This window comes from Podarcis vaucheri (genome assembly GCF_965113315.1).
Source record: "Podarcis vaucheri genome assembly, chromosome: 1".
Taxonomy (NCBI): Eukaryota; Metazoa; Chordata; class Lepidosauria; order Squamata; family Lacertidae; genus Podarcis; species Podarcis vaucheri.
In genome coordinates this window covers 110,541,125-110,565,831 of record NC_138759.1, presented here as the reverse complement: position 1 = coordinate 110,565,831, position 24,707 = coordinate 110,541,125, and the positions used below count along the sequence as shown (strand labels likewise).

Here is a 24,707-nt window from a genome sequence, read left to right as displayed (position 1 = left end):
GTTCCTCATTCTTTTAGCTAGAGAGCTCCAAATATGCACAATGCTTCCCCCTTGTTCATTACTAAGTTACTCAGAGGAAAAGATTTAGTCTTGTGCAAATCAGCCGTGTAGGTTTGCTGGGAGAGACTAAGTTGCCTAAAGCCATTCATAATAGATAGGTCAGGTTTTCAACTTGGGATTCTCCTCACAGTAGCCACTGTCCTGCACTGGAAAATACCAGAGCAAAAGGGTTTTGAGCATGTCCTAAGATGGGTGGATATTTGGGGTCTGTTTATTACAAGGGTGGGCAACATGGAGTCTTTCTCTTAATTTCATGTGTGTGGCTGGGAGGTGAAAAGAGAGGTGACAAAAAGAGAGGAAAGTGAGTGGCAGAAAGAGAGGACTTTTCATGAAGACTTTAAAAAACAATAATAACCACAAACTCATGTCGAAATATCAAGCTATTTAGAGCTTTATAGGTCATAACTATTGATTCGAATTATTAATGGTAGAAGGCTTGATTGATTTTGAACCAGGCTTTGGATATGCTTTGATAATTTGCATGTTAAATTACCATCATCACAGTACCTTGCTCTTCATGAAAACTGAGTCAGTATTTGAAATTGAGTACACCAAGTATTTTATAGCATAAGATTCTTGCAAGCGTATACGACAAGAGGAGTAGATCAGTTCTAAGATAACCAGGGTTCCTCATCACATCCAAACATAGCGAGCCACAGTTTGATTCTGGCTTGTATGAATTCAAGATGCAACGGGGGAATTCTGGTTAGTTTAAATTAAAACCAGAAGCTTTCAATCTCCTCCTCCTGTAGCACAGCAGAAGAAGACAGGGAAGAGTACTGAGCCTCCCCATAATGCCCTAAACTATTGTTTCATGTTACTATCCAAAGTGTCCCACTGTGTGCAGCACTGCCAGTTTCGAACCCCAGTTTAAATCATAGAGCGTATGAACTCATTAGAGCAATAACCATAATCTTCTGCTGCGTAACAACAACAACAAATCTTAATGGAACCCCAAAATATTCAAAAACAAAAGCTATTTTATCACCTTTGTTTTTTGAACTAACGAAACATTTTTTCCCCCTTTTGAACAGAAAGTTTATAGACATGGGATTTATTGACGAAAAAAGGATAGCCATATGGGGATGGGTATGTATACTTTTTTAAAAAAAGCTTGTTTAACCTTGTTCTGCTTACAGCTCCTTTTGTAAATGCCTTGGTGAAGCACATGGAGGATTCTTATGCATGCCCCCCCCCTTTGTTCATCCTTCTCCATGGGACATCTAGACTGTTGCATGTCTGTAATATATTCTAGATTTAATCACCACCCCAGCTGCGTCAACACTCTCCTTCCTCTGGGCTTGATTTTTTATGAGATTCTGAGATAATGCCGAACCATAGCTTAGCATTATGAGAATGAGCATAGATGAGGTTTGTGATCACATGCTTTCCCTTCCTCCTCTGGTGTGGCTGACAGCTTTGAAAGCTTTTTGCTTCCATTTTAGACATCATGATGGCCAAACCTGGGCAAACTGTAATCTAATTGGGCTTCGTGCATCTAAACATATCGTCTCTTAAGCACAAGGACTTCTGCTGCTTGAGCAATGGAACTTCATCTCTCTCTCCCTCTCCCCCTGCACATCTGTTCCAGGGGGTTGGAGGGGAAACCCAAAACAGAATAGGTCCAAGTGGTTTTCTGTTTCCCCTGCCACTTTCCCTGGGAAAACCTACTCTTTAGCTCTGAATCGGAACAAACGTCAATCTGCAGAGAACCCGATTGTCACTTGCTCTGATTCAGCAGTGAAGATTGGGTTTTCCAGGGGGAAAGTGATGGAACAAGCACAAGTCTGGATGAGCCTATTATGATTTAATGGCAGTTTGTTAAACCTAGGATGAACAGTTCCCCATCAGGATCCAATACAGAGCCTGCAGACTTAAGTCAGTTGCTAGCCAACAATTAATTTCGAGTGTCCAATGATTTCCATTTTGTTAACGTTACTTAGTCTCTGATTATCTCTCAAGAAGTGTTACAGTCTCACTCTCTTCAGCTTTGCTCTTTTGCCAGGAAAAATTATCTTAGGTCTGTCACTGCTTGTTTATCTTGTTTTTCTTCCTTGGCCTGGATTCCCATAAGAGCAGCTTGCCCAGAAGCACAATACAAGACAGAGTAAACTTGCTGGTATTAGAGGTCAAACTATTTTATTTTATTGTTTTGATGCCGAGTGCTTATATTAACAAACTTTAATTTATTTCATTTATTGGGCTGATGGCCAACGTTGACATAGCTATAGGCGTCCTCTTCTAGCAGGGTGTGATTGAATGATGCTATGGATAAGGTATTCTGAAGTTGGGCTTAGTATCTGGGAAATAGTGGGTGGGAAATAGTGGATGGGTGTACATGCTGAGTTTGCTAAGCTCACCCAGTCCCGAGAACATCCAAGGGCAAGTAGCATAAATAACATAGGAAGAACACCCTTCTTTTCCCCAGGAAAATTCACAAAATAATTTGTCTTTTATGACTGACATTGCCATTTGTGTGTCAAAGCTTCTCTGTCTGCCCATCTCCCCTCCATTTTGCTCTCTCTCGTTTCTTGGCATTTTAGTTTTTCGGCCCATGGGAAGGAATTGTCTTTTAAGTTTTAATTCTTTAGAGCACGTTGATTATCTTTGGGCACTTCAAAAACCGTGGAACATCCTCTAAGGCAAGTTCTTCCCAGGGGATATTCCCATCAGCTGGTGGCGCGGTGGTCTAAACCACTGAGCCTCTTGGGCTTGCCAATCACAAGGTCAGAGGTTCGAATCCCCATGACGGGGTGAGCTCCCGTTGCTCTGTCCCAGTTCCTGCTAACCTAGCAGTTCGAAAGCACACCAGTGCAAGTAGATAAATAGGTACCTCTGCGGTGGGAAGGTAAATGGTGTTTCTGTGCGTTCTGGCTCACGGTGTTCCGTTGTGCCAGAAGCGGTTTAGTCATACTGGCCGCATGACCCGGAAAGCTGTCTGTGAACAAATGCCGGCTCCCTCAGCCTGAAAGTGAGATGAACGCTGCAACCCCATAGTCACCTTTGACTGGACTTAACCATCCAGGGGTCCATTACCTTTTTTACCTTTTACCCATCAGCTGAAGGATGGAAGGGAGAAGTGATGCTTACAGATTTCCCCCTTCAGTCCCTTGTGCCCTGCAAAAATAAAAATAGTAATTCTTACTGGCCTCCATGCTCCCCTTCTTGCTCTTTCCAGATGCTAAGCCCTCTGTCTCTCTGAGTCAATTGGTCCAGCTGTGAACTCATCCTCACCCACTAGTCCCCAGTTATTTGGATATTTTGCCAGGAGGCAGCAGAGGAGGGTGACAGCCACCATTCCACCCTAGATGGCAGGCAGCTAAGCATTTCAGCATTGTGGGTGTGATCAAGAAGCAAGGGATTATGTAACTGTGTGGGATGATCAGAGCCTGCTTCATGATGTGTCTTGAATACGGGGCACGAAGGCACTGCACTCTGATGCTCCAAGTCTTAATTTAGCTGCTACACACCAGAGTTCTGTCAGTAGCTCTGTGATTTATTTCCTTTGAGAAGGCACTTGATGAAGATCCATGCGGAATGTTGTCAGTGGGCTGCTCCCTTGTAGCTCCCGCTTGTCCATCCCATTCCTGTGCATGTTTACTCAGGAGTAAGTTCAGTAGGGCTTGCTTCCAAGTGACTGTGCATAGGATTGCAACGTTGCGGGATAATCCTGTGAATGTTTACTTAAAAGTTAGCAAGTCCCACTGTGCACCATGAATCTTATTCCAATTTATTTTTTATTTTTAGATAATACATTTTATGGCCACCCAGTTTTACCGCTTCACAGTGACTTGAAAAAGTATCTAGCCAGTCTATGTGAGTGTAGTTGAAGTCACCCATTACTACAACATTTCCTCTTTTGGGTGATTCCTTGATTCCATTCTGAGTCTCAAGGTCTTCCTGAGCATCTTGATCAGGGGGACAATTTCACATCCCCAGTACTAAATTACTCTTGAGGCCCAGCAGGGCTTTTTTCCAGCCAGAACCCACCAGAATTGAGTTCCAGCACCTCTCAGGTGGGCACCATTGCCATTGTAAGAGAACAAGGGAGTTCTCTTATGGTGAGTTACAGCACCACTTTGTCTAGAGAAATAGCACTGGGGCCCAGTATCACCACCCAGTCTATCCAGAGGGTTGGGGACCATTCCAGAAATGTGAAATGTGACACATCAAGAACAAGGAGAGAAGGGAGATTAACATCAGCATTGATTGCCCCGGTAGACCGTGCCACCTGAAGTGGTCGCGTCACCAGGCTTCCTAGGATGGCCACGCCTGAATAAAGATCTAATAATAAATAATAATAATAATTTTATTATTTATAGCCCACCCATCTGGCTGGGTTGCCCCAACCACTCTGGGCCGCTTCCAGCACATATAAAAGCATGCTAAGACATAAAACATTAAAAACTTCCCGATACAGGGCTGCCTTCAGATGTCTTCTAAAAGTTGTATAGTTATTTATCCACAAGGAGGGTGCCACTACCAAGAAGACCCTCTGCCTGGTTCCCTGTAGCTTCACTTCTTGCAGTGAGGGAACTGCCAGAAGACCTTCGGAGGTGGATCTCAGTGTCAGGGCTGATTGATAGGGGTGGAGATGCTTCTTCAGGTATACAGGGTCGAGGCCACTTAGGGCTTTAAAGGTTAGCACCAAGACTTTGAATTGTGCTTGGAATTGTATCTACGTTGTGATCTTCTGCCTCTGGAGATCCTGCCACCTGAGAAGGCCACCTCATCTGTCTTCATCATGGGCTTGCCCTGGTACAAAGATACAGCAGAAAGTTACTTCATTGAATTACTCTAGGGGTGTCCCATCCAAAGAAAACTGAATGCTCTAGAGCTGCTGTGGGGATGGCAACACTTGAGGAAATGAGGATTGCTTAACGCCACCTGCCTTGCCGACTCTTTTCCTTACTGCTGCTTTCCCTCCCACTGCTCTTGAGATTAGCAGCATAGCAGAACATCTGGTCACAAAGGACTATATCCCTAGGAATCAAACTCACAAGGAAAGCTACTGCATAAATGGAAAGAAACTGTGCAACCCATTTGCTTGCCCCTGTGCCTGGTAGAGAATTACTCAGACTTGTGCTGGAGAATCCTTGGCTTATGTTGCTGCCTCAGCTGCCAAAGCAAATATTCCCTTTGGCTTTCGTGCTTTACCACTTGGATTCTTAGAGAGCTAATACTTCATTTCAAGGTTACTAACTTCCATCCCGTTTCTTCCTAGTCTTACGGTGGCTACGTTGCTTCGCTGGCACTTGGGTCTGGCACTGGAGTGTTTCAGTGCGGGATGGCAGTGGCTCCTGTCTCCAGCTGGGAGTATTATGGTATGGAAACAACTTGTCAACATCACACGTTGAAAGCAGGGCATAGACAATGAATTGTTTTAGCAATGATGTCACTATGAGGTGCTCTGCCGCTTGCGAAATTTACAAGAACCGCTGGCCTCACTAGGAACAAATTCTTCAAAATACACAGACACACACACCAAGCATGGTTCTCTTTGGCTAAGGTTGCCTTTTGGGGTTACACACACACACACACACACACACACACACACACACACACACACACCAATCCCCAAGGCCGGTTTGCACAGTTCCTGGTTATTACAGCAGTGAATATTGGGGAAATATGAGAAACTGAGTTGGCAGTTAAGGAATGTGTTTCATTTGGAATAATATTGTTACAAAAATTGTGTGCCATCCTCACTCTCTGCTGAGTGATAGCAAGGGTCCATGTTTTCCTAAGACTGCAACCCAAACCCCACTTACCTGAGGGGGAACTAAGCCCCACCAAATTCAACAAGGCTAGCTTCTTCTGAGTAGACCTGGTTAGGATTGCACTCTAAAAGGATGGAAAGTAGGGGAAAGTGGGTGCAAGGAGGCTCTTTCAAACTACTGCAGAGACCATCCTTCACTCACAGCCAAGTGTGTAATTCTTGGGACCAGATTCAAAGGTTTCCCCCCTCTCCAGCAGCATCTTAAGTGTGCAGTGATCCACACATAGGAACCCATTTCCACGTGTAGCAAGACTGAATTTATAAATAAAAGTTTCTTTGGCATAAAGAAACCAACTTGCAATTTATGCATTTTGTGGAGGATTGTATTAAATTCACTCATCATAGCCTTCCTGAGTTCTGAATACGAGACAAGGTTTAAGAAGCAGTTAGCTTAATAAATTTTCCTTCCCTTTGCAAAAAAATATTTGCACAGACTGAATTACGTGGTTGTCTGTGGCCCTTTTACAAGGAAAAAAAAAGAGTTTGTTTTGGTGGATGTTCATAGCCTTAAGATACCGCCAGCCTAACATTTATGACTACGGCTCCACCAGTCCCCTCCCATGACTGGCCCCAACTACTGCTGATTCTTTCCCCATATTGCAAGGCAGCTATTCCCAGAAGTAAAGCAAAAAACACTCCCTCTGCAAATTCCTTAGGGCCTGGTGCCGCCAAAGTTAAGCACTGTTAAGTTCTTGCGATGCTAAAGGGAGAGATAAGCACATCTGCTCAATTCTTTTCCCAGTGAGATCAGTGGGATTTTCAGAATGTAAACTTTGGCTGAATCATGCTTTTAATGTGGACCAGGACTGCACAACATGCAACTATGCTGGGAGTCATGTATTGTGCTTTGCCCTGCGTTTTTGCAGCCCCAGACAGCTCATTATTGAGTCCTCAGAAGGCTACTGTACATGAATTGCGGGCCATTTTATACACTAGTAACAAAACTGTGGAAACTTTTAGGAAAAGTTGTACTGTATTTCTAAGGTTTGATGGCTCATAACAGTGTTTTTAAGAATAAAATTAAAATTAGAGAGATACAGTCATACCTCATGTTACGTTTGCTTCAGGTTGAGCGTTTTCAGGTTGCGTCCCGTGGCGACCCAGAAGTACCAGAAAGGTTTACTTCCGGGTTTCGCCACTCGTGCATGTGCACACATGCAAAATGACGTCACATGCATGCACAGAAGCAGCGAATCACAACCCGTGCAGACGCGGGTTACGTTCTGCTCATGTTGCAAACAGGCCTCCAGAATGGATCCGGTTTGCAACCAGAGGTACCACTGTACTTTCATACAGAATATAGTGCAACAAACTATGTTGAATTATTTTTATTCTGAAGACAGGATATCCATATTTGGTAGTGATGGAATAAGGTGCATAAGAAGAGGAAATGGAGAAGGTTTGCTGCCTAAATGCAATGCAGCTGCCATCTAGTCTGGGACTGATTGACAGCAAAAGGCGTGCGGAGAATTTGTGTGATTAATGGTACTCTAAATGGTGAGATGTTATGAAATACCCTTTATCTTTGATTTTTGGGGTGTATGCCTTCTTTTTATTTTGCTATAGCCTTTGATACTATAAAGGTGATTCAACAAACTTTGTTGCATTATATTCTGCATTGGATTGTCTTTCTAATGATATATGACTTTATGGTATTATTCCCAAAAAGACTGATGTTATGAGCCACCAAAGCTCAGAAATACAGATTTTCCAAAAGATTTCCATGTTTTGGCCACTAATGTATGTCTGGTGACCTGTGTCCAGTGGTTCACGAGTTACAGCAGGGCAAACGTCAGGTTTTAACATTCTTTGTGGGAAATTAAGAGCAATGTCTTTGAACATCTGAATGCAAGGAGTAAACCTTGCTGACATTTGCTATTCAAGAAGAACATCAGATGAGCCTACTGGATCTTGCCAATGGCCCATCTAGTCCAGAAACCTGTTCTCACAGTGGCTGACCAGAGGCCTATGGGAAGCCTGCAAACTGAACAACACTCTTCCCTTCTGTGGTTTCCAGCAGCTGGTATTCAGAGGTATACAGCTTCCATCCATGGAGGAAGACCATCTTCTCTCTCTAATGGCTACTAGCCATTGACATTCTTGCATATGGACTTTCGTGTGTGTATCCTGTCATCAACATGTCATTATATCTTGCAGCATCCATCTACACGGAGCGCTTTATGGGCCTCCCAACCAAAGAAGACAATCTGGAGCACTACAGAGTAAGAATAACGAAACATTTCCCTCTCTTTCTTCTTCTCCTTTTACCAGTTAACCTCAACTTCCTTCCCTGCCTTTCTTTCCTTGGCTTAGTGGTATGTGTGCCACTTCTACCATCCACTGCTTCTATGATACTTGAGTGTAGATTCGGAGAAGTTGGTAGCAGAAGAGAAAGGAGGGAAAGGGGTTGAAAATTGTTTGATGAGAATGGTTTGTTACTTTGTGCACTGTTGTCTACTCAAGGTCAGAGTCTGGACCTACTAATTAGCAGTAGGCCTCTTAGCTTCTTAATTTCCCTCTCTCTGTCTCTCTCTTCACTTGACTCAGCTACATTAGTAAAGGAAAAGCATTTTAAATGTGTTATAACATTGTGACACCAGGTGCCACTGTAAAGTTCCATCTTTCACTAATGTGATTTCCCATTGTGAGGTTGACAACACGTTTTCCTGAAATGTTTTTTTTTTTAATGTGTCTAGATCCAGCCACTTTCTTTAAATTCCTTTTCTATTCTTTTTCTTCTTCTTTACCTTCAAATTGTAACACACCAAAATGCAATCTCTGGGAAATTAAAAAGGCAAAAGAGAAAAGAGAAAAAAGCAGCATGTCTAGCAGAACATCACAATTGCTACATCAGGTAGAAGAATCATTAAGTGAGCCACCAAGACCCTCAGCAATGTTCAAGCCTTCCATGGGGAAGAAAGCTCAGAAGTCACCGGCCTAGTAGGGAATCTGTGGGGCCAAGCCGTTCTTACTGCTGATGGTCGCCACATCATAAAAGGGTTTTATGCTTGGCAACCACTGAGTTGTTCATTTCTGTCTCTCCCCGCCCTCCACTTTGCAGAATTCGACAGTGATGGCAAAAGCAGAGAACTTCCGTGATGTGGAGTACCTTCTCATCCATGGAACAGCAGATGGTGAGGTTTATGAAAAGCTAGTACAGATACCGAGAAATCACTTTGGTTAGGAAATGCTAAGCTTTCTTCTGTGCCCACGATTAGGGTCAGTACTCGCAAGACATTTTATGTTTTTCTTTCCAGCACATCAAACAAAGCTGACTCATTGTTGATCATGATTCTATGTCTGCTGTAGAGTTTAATAACTCATGGCATGTCTAATGCAGCACAATTGTGTGCTTTCTGGCATTTTACCAGGTGTGTTTGGGGGTTTTTTTTAACCAGTCGTTTTCATTTTGCCCCCCCCTTTCTCATTTCAGATAATGTACATTTTCAGAACTCAGCACAGATCTCCAAAGCCTTAGTCAATGCACAAGTGGATTTCCAGGCAATGGTAGATATTATCAAACAATTTAATTATAATGTTGCACTGTTTGATTCCAAGATTAGGTTTATCAGAAACTGGATGTAGTTCAGCAGGAGAGCACACGCTTTGCAGGAACTTCCAAGCCAAGTTTCCAGTTAAAGGATCTTGGGCATTTTTTTAAAAAAAAAATGTATTGAAAACATTAAATAGGCAGGACTCTGAAATCCTTTTAATTGTTTTTCATGTTAAAATGTTTTTTTTAAAAAACAACAACCAAAGAGAGAGAGAATGAACTGCTTCTTCTGAAGCACCATGAAATATCTGAAAGTCACCTTTCCCTGATCTCTAATAGATACGAGTGGTTCTGCTCACTCTGTACATGCTCAGAGGTGCCCTATTCAATATTATTTTTGTGCTCCAAGAATAAAGATGTGTAACTGAAAACAGGTTATATTGGTAATGCTTAGTTAGCTGTAAAAGCTGGGAGACAGTTGGATCCCTGGTTGATCTTTGGAACTGCAGCCCTGACCATTTCCTTATATGTAAGTTTAAGCAAATGGGAAGAGGAAAATCACAGTTATTTATTGTGTCCCCTGGGAAGGAGAGCTAGGTTTACGTCTTTGGTTCCTGAAACAGCAGACCTTCCCTGTGCCTCATCACAGGTTGAGACTGCCTTTGAAACTCTTTTCAAAGTGTGATTTGCCGTCTAGCATTTGGGGGCAGCGGGGAGGGGAGGGTTGCTGTTCACAGAACTAGTTTCCACTGCTGCTTTAGATCTTGGTACTGTAATTAATTATGGGGTTACAATATGTGTTTCTCTTCCTCTTCAGTGGTATGCTGACCAAGACCATGGGATTCCAGGCCTTTCTCTTAAGCACCTCTACACCCACATGACCCATTTCCTCAAGCAGTGTTTTTCCCTGGCTTAAGGAGAGTCCCTCCTCTCCGTGGGCCTGCACAGCAAGGAGAACGACGCGTGCTTTGCTAGAAAGCAACACGAGCTGCACAGATTAAGCATATTCTGGAAGCAGGATAAGAAAGTGAGAATTAAAGAAGGCTTGGTGTGGACAGTCTCTTGTGGGCACATGTGCATTAGCAAATAATATTACAGTTTGCGTCCAGGTACACGTATTTGTTAGGAAACAAATGAACAATAAAATAAAAATAAAAACAAGTGTTTTGAAGGCTGCACATTTTGCTTCTTTTCCTCCTTCAGTCCTCAGGGGTCAGATACATGGATCCATCGTGGAGTAGGGGACAGGGTGCCAACTTGAATAAAATATTGGGGCACGCAAACCTACACAATCGATCACATGATGCAGTGCACGCACACTATTTGAATGGCAATGCCCATCAACTTTGGGGGTGCAGCTCCATCATATATTTTATTGGAGGGGCTGATGCCCTCTCGGTCCCTATGGTAAGGGAGTATTTCTGAAAGGGACATAGCTCTGTGATAGAGCATCTCAAATTCAATCTCTAGGAGCTCCAGGTGAAATATGGTCTGCCTCAAATCCTGGGGAGCTGCGGCCAGTCAATATTGGCAATTGGACCAATGGACTTACTCAGTTTAGGGCAGCTTGCTTTGTTCCTACAGGAAAAGGTAGCCTAGACTGTGTTCACACTTCTGTTTCCTGTGCACTCACTGCCTTCCTGGTGCTTGGTTTTTTAATATATGCTCACATGACGTTATCCAAAATGCATATGCATCCTGTCCTTTGTTGTGAAATACTACTGTTGGATGCGTTGTTTCTCAAACCAGCTTGACACAAATTGATGGGAGTCCTTAAGCCGTTCCTAATTCATCTCCAGCCAATGAGACGAACACTGTAAAAACATTCCTGCCATTCAATGCACAAACGGAAACGAATCTGCTGCTAATTAATCTGTGCTGGTGTGAATAGCTCTGGGGGAAGCACTGTGAAATGCACCAGCAGGAACACATTACTGCCCTCTAAGGCAGTAATGTGAACACCTTATGATGCCAGGGGGAGGGACTGTCAAATCCAAAGCCTTACTGGGCTCACTTATGGCAGATGATGGTGTTGTTTGTGATTCAAGGACCCGCCACCCACTTGAGGATAAGAAAGACACATGGACATGGTATATTAGGTTAATGGGCTAAAAAAGGCCACAACTTTATTGTTTACAGCATGTGAGAGGTATTGGCTTAGGCATTGGATTAACCACAGTGAGTGACTCCAGCCCCTCAGGGAGGGGTGAGTCTATCAAGAGTTAATGGCCGGGAAGCACTGCCGCAGCCACGTTTGAGCGGCAAAACCCCACCCCCAAGCCTCCACCCGGCACGGCAACTGGGATGGCTGGGCAGGGGCCCAAACGCCCCCTGCCAATGCGGGAAACAGCTCCCACTCACAACTCCTCCCCTCTGCAAAGAGGAGAGGCTTTCTCTGGTCCTCTCCTTTTCATGTGGGGAGGACACTGTGTCCCACCCCCCAGCTTTCCCCTCTCTACAGTCCCAAAGCAGCTCCAACCAGCTCCACGGCTGATGTCTTCCCTTCCTGTTTTCTGAGGATGTGTCTGGGGAGTTTGAGGCCTTTGGATCCCCTGATCTAGCCTCAGCGCACACACTGTTTGCTGTTGCCCAGTCACCCCCCAGCTCCTTTGAAGTCAGATGGAGATCTGTTCTCTTGCTGTCATGACACTCTGTTGGAGGCCATAGGATTGTTCTCCAGTGAAATTAAAGGAAGCCCAGGCAGCACAAATGAATCATTGCCATGAGAAATAGCAATCAAGCGATGGATTGTTCAAGGGCAAAGGTGGGCCATGACTCAGTTGCAGAGCATCAATCCCCAGCATCTCCAGGTTGGGCTGGGAGAGAACCCTGCCTGAAACCCTGGAGAGCTATCAGTGTAGACCAGTGGTGGCCAGACTTGGTCCTCCAGCTGTTTTGGGACTACAACTCCCATCATCCCTAGCTAACAGGACCAGTAGTCAGGGATGATGGGAACTGTAGTTCCAAAACTGCTGGAGGACCGAGGTTGGCCACCACTGGTGTAGACAATATAGAGCTAGTCTGACTCAGTACAAGGGAGCTTCCTCTGTTCCTAATATGGTAGCTATCCAGATGTTGTTGGATTCCAGCTGCCATCATCCATGATCTTTGGCCAAGCTGGGTGGGGTTAATGGGACCCAGAATCCAACAGCATCCGCAGGGCCCCATGTTGGCTGCCTCCGGTCTACTGAGCTAAAACTGCAGAGGTAGGGAGTTGACTTGCTGTGCTGCTACAGCTATTTTGTTTTGTTTCAGCCCATCTGATTCTCCTGCCATGAGAAGACTTTTCAGACAGCAGACACATCTTTATGTAAATGCCTCTGCCAAGCTGTTTTTGACGATTAAATTAAACTCTGATAGGAACTCTTTTAGAAAATATTAAATTCAGCAAAAGGGTTTTTTGGAAGCGCTGCCAATTAAGAGCGTTAATGAGCTTTTTGTTGGTAATGTAATTAGAATTCAGCTGCTCCAATTGTTAAAGGGTGGGGGAATTATAGCTCAGAGAAAGTTAACATTAAAAAAAAAGCAAATACAACACAGAAGAGCACTAATTTAAAGAGTGATTATATAGGTTCCGTAAGAAGCCTGGCAGCAATGTCTCTCCCATTAGCACCGTAACTTTGCAATCAGGGGAGGAGCTGGAAGTAACAGAGCCCAAGCCTCTGATCCCTTGAACTGATACAGCTTTTCTAGCCACTATTATGGTGGCAAAAACTTCCTAATGTTTCTTTTAATCCGATCTTCACCTCCCTTGAAATTCCTTGCATTTTTGGTCTAGGCGGGAACCTCTGAATGAAATGTGATATTTCACATGTGACGAAATCCAACGGCAGTTCCAGTTTGGTGCAGTGAAGTTGCAATAATATACACACAGCACAGTTCTAACCATGTCTGTGCAGAAATAAATCCTATTGAATTAAGTGGGGCTTTCTCTGCAGTCTCGGTAGGGAACTAAAGCTAGGCAGCCCATGTGCCCTACTTTAGAGGACAATCCTATATTGCAGGAGCGGGAAAACCTCTGGCAGAGGTCCCAGTTTGGCCCATGAGGCTGTTGTTGCAAAACCATGGCCACCTGTCGCACATCAGAAGTCATATGTGACACTACCCGGACACTGAGGTCTAGTGCCGAGGGCCTTCTGGCGGTTCCCTCACTGCAAGAAGCCAAGGTACAGGGAACCAGGCAGAGGGCCTTCTCAGTAGTGGCACCCGCCCTGTGGAATGCCCTCCCACCAGATGTCAAAGAGAACAACTACTACCAGACTTTTAGAAGACATCTGAAGGCAGCCCTGTTTAAGGAAGCTTTTAATGTTTGATGGATTACTGTATTTTAATATTTTGTTGGAAGCTGCCCAGAAGCCAGCCAGATGGGCGGGGTATAAATAAAATTATTATTATTATTATTATTATTATTATTATTATTATTATTATTATTAGCTGATGGGAAGTAAATGGAAGCTCACTGGGTTGGGGCAATGGGGAACTGAGTTGCGCAGCCGGTCCCCTGCAGAAAACAACATTGCCAGCTGTATGGTTGGGGTTTCCCAAGTGCTGAGCACAGGGCTGACAAAGTCCAAGTTCCTATGTTTCCCAAGCGCCTGGCAACCAGCTGACTGTCGTACACCTCAGAAATGCTGCACAAGGGACTTGGACAGGTGGGCAGAACAATCACCTGATGCCATTATGTCAGGTGAATGACAGGTGGGTTGTCCCTCCCACCTGTCCAAGTCAGGCCGGAAGGAATCTTCTTCCCTGCTCTATTTGAAATAAGTCCAGTTTTGCACAGTTGACTGGCTTTAAGAGATAAACAAATCACCGCATTCACATTAAAATAAAGGTTCGCCCATTCATATCTTTCTTTAAAATAAACCAATCATTTACAACTTCCCTTCTTCCCCTACCCTGGTTCCATTAATTTCCCCACCTATCCCACCTATTCTTGTATATTCATTTAACTCCCTTATTCCTTTATTATTCCTTTGTTATGTGTTATGCCGTTGAATTCACCTCAATCCTACTAACATTTTCACAGGTTTACAGTTGTTTTCCAAATACTCCACAAAAAAATTCTATTCCTCTTTATATACTTGATCTTCTTCTCCTCTTGTTTTCTTGTTAGACCCGCTAAATCTGAATATTCTGTCATTTTTAATTGCCAGTCCTTCTTATTTGGAACCTCGCTCACTCGCCATTTCTGGGCTAACAAAATACTGGCTGCTGCAGGGGGAAAAAATAGATTTTTCTGAGATCTAGGTTCTTCCATCTATACCATTCCCAAAATGTGGTTTTGAATAATGTAACATTGAAAAATATAAATAATTTTTGAAAAAAGAGATAAACAAATCACGAGAACAGAGAAAGAAGAACCTTGATAGCAGGCGAAGCAGACATTAAGGTCAACTGGTTGTAGGCTTCCCAACAATGGCAGGTTGTACTTCTATTTTAAAAATTACAGCAATTATTTCCAAATGTGGATTTTTACATAAAAAGCATATGCAATTTCAACACAAATCTATGTCTTCTTTTGGAGGGGATGTGTAAGCAAATGCCCACATAAAATAAGACCGTTGAACACAGTGGTGTTCAAGAAGTTTCACAGAAGTCATCATGGAATGAAATAAATAAATGAAATAATCCTAAACATGCACAGATTTCTTCGTTGGTGGGCCCTGCAAGAAACTTACCAAGAGGACATTATTGCACTGTGTTCTTTTGGGGCCTTCCTTATAGAGATTTAACATTTAACTTAAACAGGCAGATTTGGATCAAGTCTTTTGAGCGGGGGGGGGGAGCTGTGCATGCTGAGCAAATCAAATTCAAAGGCTGCGAGCAGGGGGGGGGGAGAGCTCCAAGCGACTGAGTAAATGAGACACTGCAGATTTAATAGGCCTCCCAGATTTAACTCATAACTGCAATATATTGGTACTGTTGCTTTAAGACCAAATCAGAGAGGCCCTCTAGCAAAAGAGATTTGTGTCTCCAGTTAGAAGAAGGAGTGAGGTCAGATTTGTAATGATTTACACAGGCTGCCAGGGCCAAATTCCTTTAGACCTCCCCCCCCTCCTCTAGGGCAGGAAAAATTCATATGAAACAATTGAGACATCTAGGAGTTTAGCGACCTGTAATGTGCAGACGCACCCACAGCTTGCTCTCTAACAAAAAAGCAGCAGCAAAGGAACACTTGTGACCAGAGGTGAAGGAGAAATTCGATTCAGTTCACATTTAATGTCAAATCAATCAAATCCATATTTTTTGAAACAATATGCAAACTGAAACGCTGCTGGCCTTTGAAGTTCACACTCATCTGAATTTTGCAATGCAGGTCTTGTAAACCAACCAATGTTTACAAAATGGATTATATTATTGGCTGATTTGTTTAATTTGTATACCGCCATACTTCTGTAGAGCTCACGACAGTGCACAACATAAAACATCAGAGGAAAGTGTGCATAAAAATGAAGATACAGCGGTACCTCAGGTTATGAACTTAATTCATTCCAGAGGTCTGTTCTTAACCCGAAACCGTTCTTAACCTGAGGCGCGCTTTCGCTAATGGGGCCTCCGGCTGCCACCGCGGTATGATTTCCGTTCTCATCCTGGGGCAAAGTTCTCAACCTGAGGTACTACTTCTGGGTTAGCGGAGTTTGTAACCCGAAGCATTTGTAACCCGAGGTACCACTGTATTAGTGAAAATACATACTAAAATCCACCATGTTAGGGGAAATTGCTTGCACAAATGTGTACCTTAGTGAAAACCACATAGTGAAATGTATTTATCGGGGGGGGGGGGCGTACGAAAATGCTGGTAAAATTTCATGAGGATTTTTTAAAATAGCAATTCAAAAAATTCACAAATTGCTGCAAAATGTGCTGAATTTCAACTGGGGAAAAATGAGGAGCAGAGAAGCTGGAAATGGACGGATCCTTCCATCCCTATCTGCAGCTCTAGATTGTTTAACTGAAATGTTTGAGCAAGAAAGTCCATGGAGCAAGGAGCTTCTTCATGGAACCGAGTGGGATTTTTTAAGGGAGGAGTCTGAAAGGCAATAAAAACACACCATATTTCGTTCCACCATGAAAGGTTTTCTTTCTTTCCTATTGCTTGCTTGAGGAACACTGATCTCATGATAAACGGTAATCTGGAGCACCCTGTACCAAAGTACAGTCTAAAGGGCCAATAATGGAAGAAGCTTCCTGATGTAAAATTGGAGCTAATCCTTCATTTCAGGTGTCTGTAGTACAGCTTCTGAGCTGCATGGTTTTTCCCTTCCATAGTGGAGCTGAAACCATGAACTCAGCCTTTCAGCATCTCCCAACACAAAGCTGTGTGCAGCAAGATGGTGCCCAGGTTCATGAAACTGCTCCAGGTTTTTAAGCTTGCAATCTTATACACTTGTTGAACTCAGGAAGACTTGCGTCTGAATACTGAGCCTTGGTTTGTGAGAATGATTGACTGTGAAAAGTATCCTCAGCCAGCCAAGATGTTAGTGACTTCATGTTTTGTCATCAAAAGAATCAAATCACATCCATATCCCATTTTATCTTCCTTTTTTCCAGCGTGCCTAACAAGTTTGCAATCAGAGGGTGCAGATGTTTAGTACATTTTGCCTAAGTGCTCTAATCACTTGCAGTTAAATGAGATTATTCCTGTTTTGCCGCTGCTGCTTATTTTCCATTAAAACTTTATTTTCTGAAACTACAGTCAGAAGTACTCTCAGGGCGCAAAGTCCTTTGCTTGCGTAAATTGAAAGTAGCCAACTTCAAGCTCTGACTGTGGTGGATTAAAAAAGAAATAGTGTTGCTTGCAGTTAAGCTGCAATCTTATCCATTGGGGGGGGGGCTACAAAACAATTTTTAATGGCCTGCAAAGACACTACCCCACACACTGACTTGGGATGCAGCGGCAAAGAGAGAGGAAATTTAAAGCAGCCACAGGGAGGGAACAGAGCTAAATGTCCCCTCCCTAGTCATCTGATTGATCATGTGATAAACAAATAGAAGGTGTTGACCTCTTCTGTGACAGACAGCAGAGCCAGACCATAGTCGGGTGATGCAGTGCCTCAGAATTCCACCAGAGGGCTGGAGCCTCTCTCTGATTCGCTACCAAGACAGCTAGTCAGAGAGGGGTGGAGCAGCCCTTTGGGAGGGAAAATAAAAGGAGAAGTTTCTGAGAGAACATTCAGATAGTGCTAGGATTTAGTCTGAGAGATAGTTCAGGGAGGGAGTGCTAGTGAGTCAGTTCTGGTCTCTGTGTGACATCCACACTGAGGAAAATATCTACAGCTAGCCAAAAATATTATCATGACCTTCTAAGTCTAGAACGTGTGAATTCTCTAATGTCATCCATTCCTTCAACCAACAAAGACAAGATGCTTCATAGTATAGTGTCATATCCAGAGTCTCTTAGCTTAGATAGGAAGACAGGTTTTAGTGTCTTGGGAGAGTATTCAGACAGAAGTTAACTGGGCAGCTGAGTTTGAGCCAAGAGAAGTAGATGCTGTGGTCCCCTGTGTCTGTTGTACTATTTGGAGTACCTCAGGAGTGTAGTTGTCAAATGGTTGGGTAACTGACAGAAAGTACCACCTTGGTTAAGAACTGAAGTATTAAGTTGTAACACTTAAGCTATGGTTACCAGATTTTTTTTCAATGAATCCGGGGACACTCCCCCCCCCCACTTTTTTTAAGCTGAGTAGCAACAGGGAGTCAGTAGTGGGGATGGTAAGGCAAAAAAGCCCTGGGCCCAAGCACACATGCATATTGTATAAAGGTGCAAAGCCCTTCTTTGGATCTGCCACAACTGGCATACAGTGGTGGGATCCGCTACAGCTTCCCTTTTCAGCTGGAATGAATCACCTGAGGTTGAAGGCTGTGTGGTTCTGCATGTCTATGCCGTCTGCAGTGCTGGATTTATGTATAAGCTAAACAAGCTATAGCTTAGGGCCCCACTCTCTTGGGACCCCCCAAAAAATTAAAGGAAAAAAACCTGGATGTACATTTCCAAAATATAAGATAAAAAACAAATAAAACCTACATACAGCAACAGTGTTTTGTGTTGTGTAGGCTTCTATTTGTTGTGTGCAAATGGCTTTAGATACCTATTAGGTCCACAAATTACCATATAGCATATATTCAACACAAAAAACAGCAACAATTTTTTTGTTGGCAAAGGACAGCTGGACATATAAAGGGCCCCATTACCTTCAGGAGCTTAGGGCCTCATCAAACCTAAATCTGGCCCTGGCTGTGTGCGCCTCTATGTTATATTTTAATAACACTAAAAACCTGAAGGCGAAAGAGTGGGTAATAAATAAATAATCCACAAATACCAAAATGTAGCTTGGGAAATAGGCCAGTAAAATAATTCAGATGAGAATCCTGGATGCTAGATGTCCAGTCCTAAGGTAGGGAAGCTAAGGGGTAGCGGCTTGGCTGAAGCCCAGAAAGTTTTTATAGCTGAATGTGCACATTTGAAGCACATTTTCCCCTTCATAGAAAACTGGGCACTCTAGTTTGTTAAACATTGCTTGGAACTGAAACTCTGTGAGGGGTAAACTACAGTGCTTTGAATGTGTATTAAAGGTGCAATGTGTAGCAGCCAAAACCCTCACTTCTACACAACTGTGCCTAGGTACGACCAAGTCTTTTTCTCCTTTGAGTCAGGTCATTTTACTGGATTAAATTTGTGCGGGGTTAAACTTCCACCAGAAATCTGAAGAAGAGTTCTCTCACTCAGAAAAGCTTTATGTGCTCATCTTTAAGGTGCCATGGGACTCCTTGTGGTTTGTGCCAGATACGTCCTAGTACAAGCAGAAGAAAAGAAATTGGGCGTAGGTATTCCAATCAGCTGAAACAATCCTTCTGAGTTTTGGTTGCAATCCATTTACGAAAAGGCCGGACAGCCACGTGAAAGACATCGCACAATGTGCGCCACCTGCTGCCTATCTGTGGATCTGCATCGGTTGTGGTGGACTTTCTTATTCTGTTTTTATATGCACTAGAAGCCTCCCAGAGCGGCTGGGGAAAACCCAGCCAGATGGGCGGGGTATAAATAATAAAATTATTATTATTTACAACCAGGAAGAAGGAAAGTTCTGGAAAGGAAAACACATGCACACCGTCCTACTTGCAAAAGCTAGGCATAGGCTCCCCCGTTTTGAAGCGGATCTTATGTATGCCTCCATTTCCGTTTGGAGGTATCTGGTTATGGAATGCTGCATAAGAATTCTTAGGAACTCGTCAGAAATCCGAGCTGGCCTTCCCATTACGCAGAGTGAGGCTGCCTCCCAGGGTGATGGACGCTGGCAGATGCAGACAAACAGCAGCTCTCCTTCTTGCCTGTTACAATCCCCTGATGCCAGCAACCTCTACAGTGGCCTAGTTTAAGCTTTTCGTTTAGATCAGGGTTTCCCAAACATGGGTTGCTAGCTGTTTTTGGACTACAATTCCCATCATTCCTGACCACTGGCTCTGCTAGCTAGGGATGATGGGAGCTGTAGTCCAGAAACCCTGGTTTAGATCAAAGGCAAGTAAGAGGCAACATGCTATACACTCCTAGAATGATGCTTGGCAAGGAGAAAGTGGATAGAGAACTTTTTCCTCCCTCTTTTGTAACGCTGGAACTTGTGGACATCCAACGAAGATGGACATAGGAAGACTCAGGGCAGATTTTTAAAAGTACCTCTTCACAGAGCATAGTCAAACTATGGGATTTGTTCCCCTCCCCCCAAGGAGGCAGAGATGGCCACCAACTTAAAGGTAAAGTTACAGATAGGTAGCCATGTTGGTCTGCCATAGTCAAAATAAAAAAATTCCTTCCAGTAGCACCTTAAAGACCAACTAAGTTAGTTCTTGGTATGAGCTTTCGTGTGCATGCACACTTCTGAGTGTATCTGAAGAAGTGTGCATGCACACGAAAGCTCATACCAAGAACTAACTTAGTTGGTCTTTAAGGTGCTACTGGAAGAATTTTTTTTATTTTAAAGGTAAAGGTAAAGGGACCCCTGACCATTAGGTCCAGTCGTGGCCGACTCTGGGGTGGCGGCGCTCATCTCGCTTTATTGGCCAAGGGAGCTGGCGTACAGCTTCTGGGTCATGTGGCCAGCATGACTAAGCCGCTTCTGGCGAACCAGAGCAGCACACGGAAACGCCGTTTACCTTCCTGCCGGAGTGGTACCTATTTATCTACTTGCACTTTGACGTGCTTTCGAACTGCTAGGTTGGCAGGTAGCAGGGACCGAGCAACAGGAGCTCACCCCGCCGCGGGGATTCAAACCGCCGACCTTCTGATCGGCAAGTCCTAGGCTCTGTGGTTTAACCCACAGCGCCACCCGTGTCCACCAACTTGGATGGCTTTGAAAGAGAGTTAGAGACATTCGTGTAGGTGGGGGCTATCAATGGCTGCTAGCCATAATGGCTGTGATCTACCTCTATGATTAGATGCAGAAATGCTTCTAGATACTAATTGCTGGAAACAACAGGAGAGGAGAGGGCTCTTGTTCTCATGTTTCTGCTTCCATTGTAAGAACAGGATGCTGAACTGAATGGGACACTGGCCTGGTAGCGCAGGGTCTTCTTATGTTCTTCATGGTGATGCTTGTTCCTTCCTCATGCTGGCTGGCCTGCTCAGCTTCTCCCAATGGCTCAGAGATCCTGCTCAGCTTCTCCCAATGGCTCAGAGAGACCCTGATCAAAAGATAAGGAAGCAGCTAGACCACGTCACTGGAGTGTGTGCTTTGCTCTTCATCACTGCCCACCATAACAGCAAAAAGGTTTTCAGAATCCTAGATGCCAATGTGATTTTTCTATAGGCTCCAGCAATCTGGTGCCTTGGATTTTTCCAGGCCGTGAGGCAAAGTCGGGCGCACTTCTAGCTCCAAGCAAGCAGCCGTCTGCCCTTTCTTCTCTTTGTTGCAAAACAGAAATCCACAAAACCTCAGCGCCCGTCCATGCAAGTTACAGAAATAGATCAGCTTTTGTACACTATCAAGGTCCACACACACACACCCTGGGGATTTTGCAAGAAAATGGTTCCAGCTGCAGATCAAGAATATCCCCACTGGTGGTGGGAGGGGTTGGGAGGGGGGAATAGGAAGGAAATGTTTTGAGAAAAGTCTTAAAATGCTGCAAAGATAGGGCAGCACAACACATCAGCATGACAAGTGGCATCAAACCCCTTTGGGCGCACACAGATTGAAACTATGGCAGTCCCCAGCGCAGTTTGAGCGAAATGCTGGTCTTCAGGGGAAATGGCTTGTAGAAACCAGTCACTACTGAAACACTATTCAGCTAGCCAAGTGTGTCAACAAAGAAACAAACATGTTGATCAAGAGCACTTGCTTTGGGTGGCCCTGGGGACTATAAATGATATTTCTTTTTACGTTAGAGAGATGTTGTCTGTTCTTTGTAAACACTTGATGTACATAGGAAACTGCCTTCTGCCAAGCCAGACCACTGGGTCCACTGAGCTCAGTAATGAATGCTTTGGCCGGCAGTGACTTTCCAGGGTTTGGGGCAGGAGACTTTCGCAGCCCTACCTGGGGACTGAACCTGGGGTTTTCTTCATGATCAGATGCCCTAGCTCTGGAATATGGCCACGCCCCAAAGTGTACGCCCTGGGGAAAGAGGCATAGAATGCTTTGAAATAAATAAGCCATTCTGATGGCAAACCACAAAGCAGATCTTAGGAGACTTTATGTTTCGCCCCACACCTGATTAGACTTGTTCTTCCATTCCAGCTCCTTTGTACGTGCGGCTCCACCAATGTTTCATGGACTGTGTAGAGTACGTTAATGGCCAGATATGTCTGATAGAGCTAGTTGTACATTAAAAAAAAATCATTTCCAATAGTCTGCTAAGGTACAATAGCCTCTGCTTCCTTTTCCCCATTGACTTAGGTAGAACCTCCACATCTGCCTTTGCCATTAGCTGTGCAGTCTCCCAATGTGCGGACAGCTTGCAGAATTGACCCAAGGGACAGATGTGGAAATTAAACGGAGGACATTGCAAAGATACATGATGAGCAGGAAGAGCAAGTCACTTGTGCTTCCTGTCTCCCTACCCCATTACTAACGTCAAATGCTGCTGGTGTTGATTTTGACATATTTGCCATCAGGAGCGAATGGGCACTGAAGCATACTGGTGTTGGGGGGGGGGGAGAAGCAGGCAATGTGTGGGTAAGCAATGTTATCTCTGTAAAAAGTCCAGATCAAACGTCATCCCATGAACGGCCATTTACCGTCTTGATGCATGGATGCGCACAACATCCTTTACAGAAGCAATTTGAGCTCTGTGGACTGCTGTGGTCAATACTACAGCTGTACACACACACACACAGACACACACACACGGGTATACTTGGCCTGGATCTGGCCCAGATCAATTCAAGGTCAGAGCTAATGTTTAATCAGGGGTTTTAGGCTGATTCGGGTTTCTTGAGGGTTCAGTCCTGCTCAGTGTGGCTGCACACATGGGTTCCTCTGTTGGGATCAAGTGTGCAGCCAAAATACAGAGCTATTGGAAAGTCCTTTTAGAAACTTAGCCCTGTGCTGCTCTTTGAAGAGCCAGATGACTTCTCCTTCTTCCCAACCATCATCCTGCCCCTTGAGAGACCCAGAGTGCTCTGGGTGGGCCAACCTGACTCAATATGGGGCTGTCTCAATCTGACTTGGTAGAAGCCCAGTGTCCCCTAAACTGGCTCAATTCACTTTGGGATTCAGATGAATCTGGCACACAGCCCTGTAAATGCAGGTGCTGGCCAATCAAATGCAGACCCACTTAGAAGACAAGTCCGACTGCATACCCACCAACATTCCTCAGTTGAAAATAGGGACATTTCTCTCTCGCACCACAACCAACCCTCCTTGACCCCCTATTTTTGTCCTCCCCCCACCTGCAGTGTATTTCCTGTCAGAAAAAGGGTGAGGGCCACCACAACCACAGCACTCACACCCTCCACCGTCCTGAGAAAAACCCTTAAACCAAATTTTCTTCTTTGGTAAGATAAGATAACCCTTTATTCGCATTAGCCAATGGCCATAGCAAAAGTAAAACATTACAGTATACGCAGAAAAGGAAGTTTGATATAAGAGCACAATTTAAGTTAGTGGCCCTTATTCTGATTGTCCCTGCTATGAACCTAGCAACCTTTAATGTTATCTGCTTATTTTGATCTGATAAAGGAAAGGACATTGTGGCAGTGGTTGAGCGCCCTGGGATGATTAGTATGAGTGGGGTGATGATCTCATTCCTCAGGTCTTTGTAGAGAGTGCAAGACAGGAGGATGTGTGCCACTGTTTCAGTAGATTTACAAACAGAAAAGCACACACTAAATTTTAGAACGGGGGCAAGAATAGGCATGGGTGCACAAAACAATTTAAACAAACAAACAAACAAACAAACAAACAAACAAACAAGACTCCTTGTGCTCCGCTCTGCTCCACTCCCCCTTTCTTTCCACCCAGGGGAAGAAGAGAAGAAGAAGAGTTTGGATTTGATATCCTGCTTTATCACTACCCGAAGGAGTCTCAAAGCGGCTAACATTCTCCTTTCCCTTCCTCCCCCATAACAAATACTCTGTGAGGTGAGTGGGGCTGAGAGACTTCAGAGAAGCGTGACTAGCCCAAGGTCACCCAGCAGCTGCATGTGGAGGAGCGGGGAAGCAAACCCAGTTCACCAGATTACGAGTCTACCGTTCTTAACCACTACACCACACTGGCTCTCTGGGGAGCCGTGCCCTCGGCCTGCCCCTCAGAGCAGAGGCCTCTCCTCCTGCTCGCCCACTCTCCAGCAGCCGCTGTGAGCTGCCCAATGGAGGAGGTTGGCAGCAGCGGCCATGGAGAGGCAATGGGATGCTTCCTCACAGCCACAGCTGCCACTTGGGGCAATTGCTGGCACATCCTCCTTTCTAATCTCAGCGGTGGCAGCACTGACAGGGAAAATAGGGACATTCCAGGATCAAATCAGAAGCCGGAATGACTTTCGTAATTCCTGGGCTGTCCCTGGGTAATCAGGACACTTGGAGGGGATACTGCTGTGCTAAATAGAGCCCACTCCCATGTTACAGTGCATGGTTTTGCAACCTTGCAGTAACAGGATCCTCAAGCATGGACTGTCAAGTAAGGGGACACACCCCAACCTAAAATGCATTGTAAAAAAAGTAAAGGGGTAAAGGACCCCTGGACAGTTAAGTCCAGTCAAAGGTGACTATGGGGTTGTGGCACTCATCTCACTTTCAGGCTGAGGGAGCCGGTGTTTGTCCACAGACAGCTTTCCAGGTCATGTGGCCAGCCTGACTAAACCACTTCTGGTGCAACAGAACACCTTGATGGAAACCACAAGGTACACAGAAACGCCATCTACCTTCCTGCCGCAGTGGTACCT

The 24,707-nt window shown here is 44.5% G+C and overlaps 1 protein-coding gene across 6 annotated transcripts in view; it reads left to right on the top strand.

The window, feature by feature from the left end:
* Positions 1 to 10,493, top strand: part of LOC309518189 (prolyl endopeptidase FAP-like) — a 52,647-nt gene extending 42,154 nt beyond the window's left edge. For all 6 annotated transcript variants that reach the window (XM_082198033.1, XM_082198035.1, XM_082198034.1 and 3 more), the window contains 6 exons: positions 1,095 to 1,149; positions 5,285 to 5,384; positions 7,997 to 8,061; positions 8,901 to 8,973; positions 9,273 to 9,346; positions 10,150 to 10,493. In XM_082198033.1, the coding sequence (XP_082054159.1) occupies positions 1,095 to 1,149; positions 5,285 to 5,384; positions 7,997 to 8,061; positions 8,901 to 8,973; positions 9,273 to 9,346; positions 10,150 to 10,248 (466 nt within the window). In that variant the 3' untranslated portion in view covers positions 10,249 to 10,493. The remainder of the gene's footprint in view (positions 1 to 1,094; positions 1,150 to 5,284; positions 5,385 to 7,996; positions 8,062 to 8,900; positions 8,974 to 9,272; positions 9,347 to 10,149) is intronic.
* Positions 10,494 to 24,707: the final 14,214 nt, after the last annotated feature.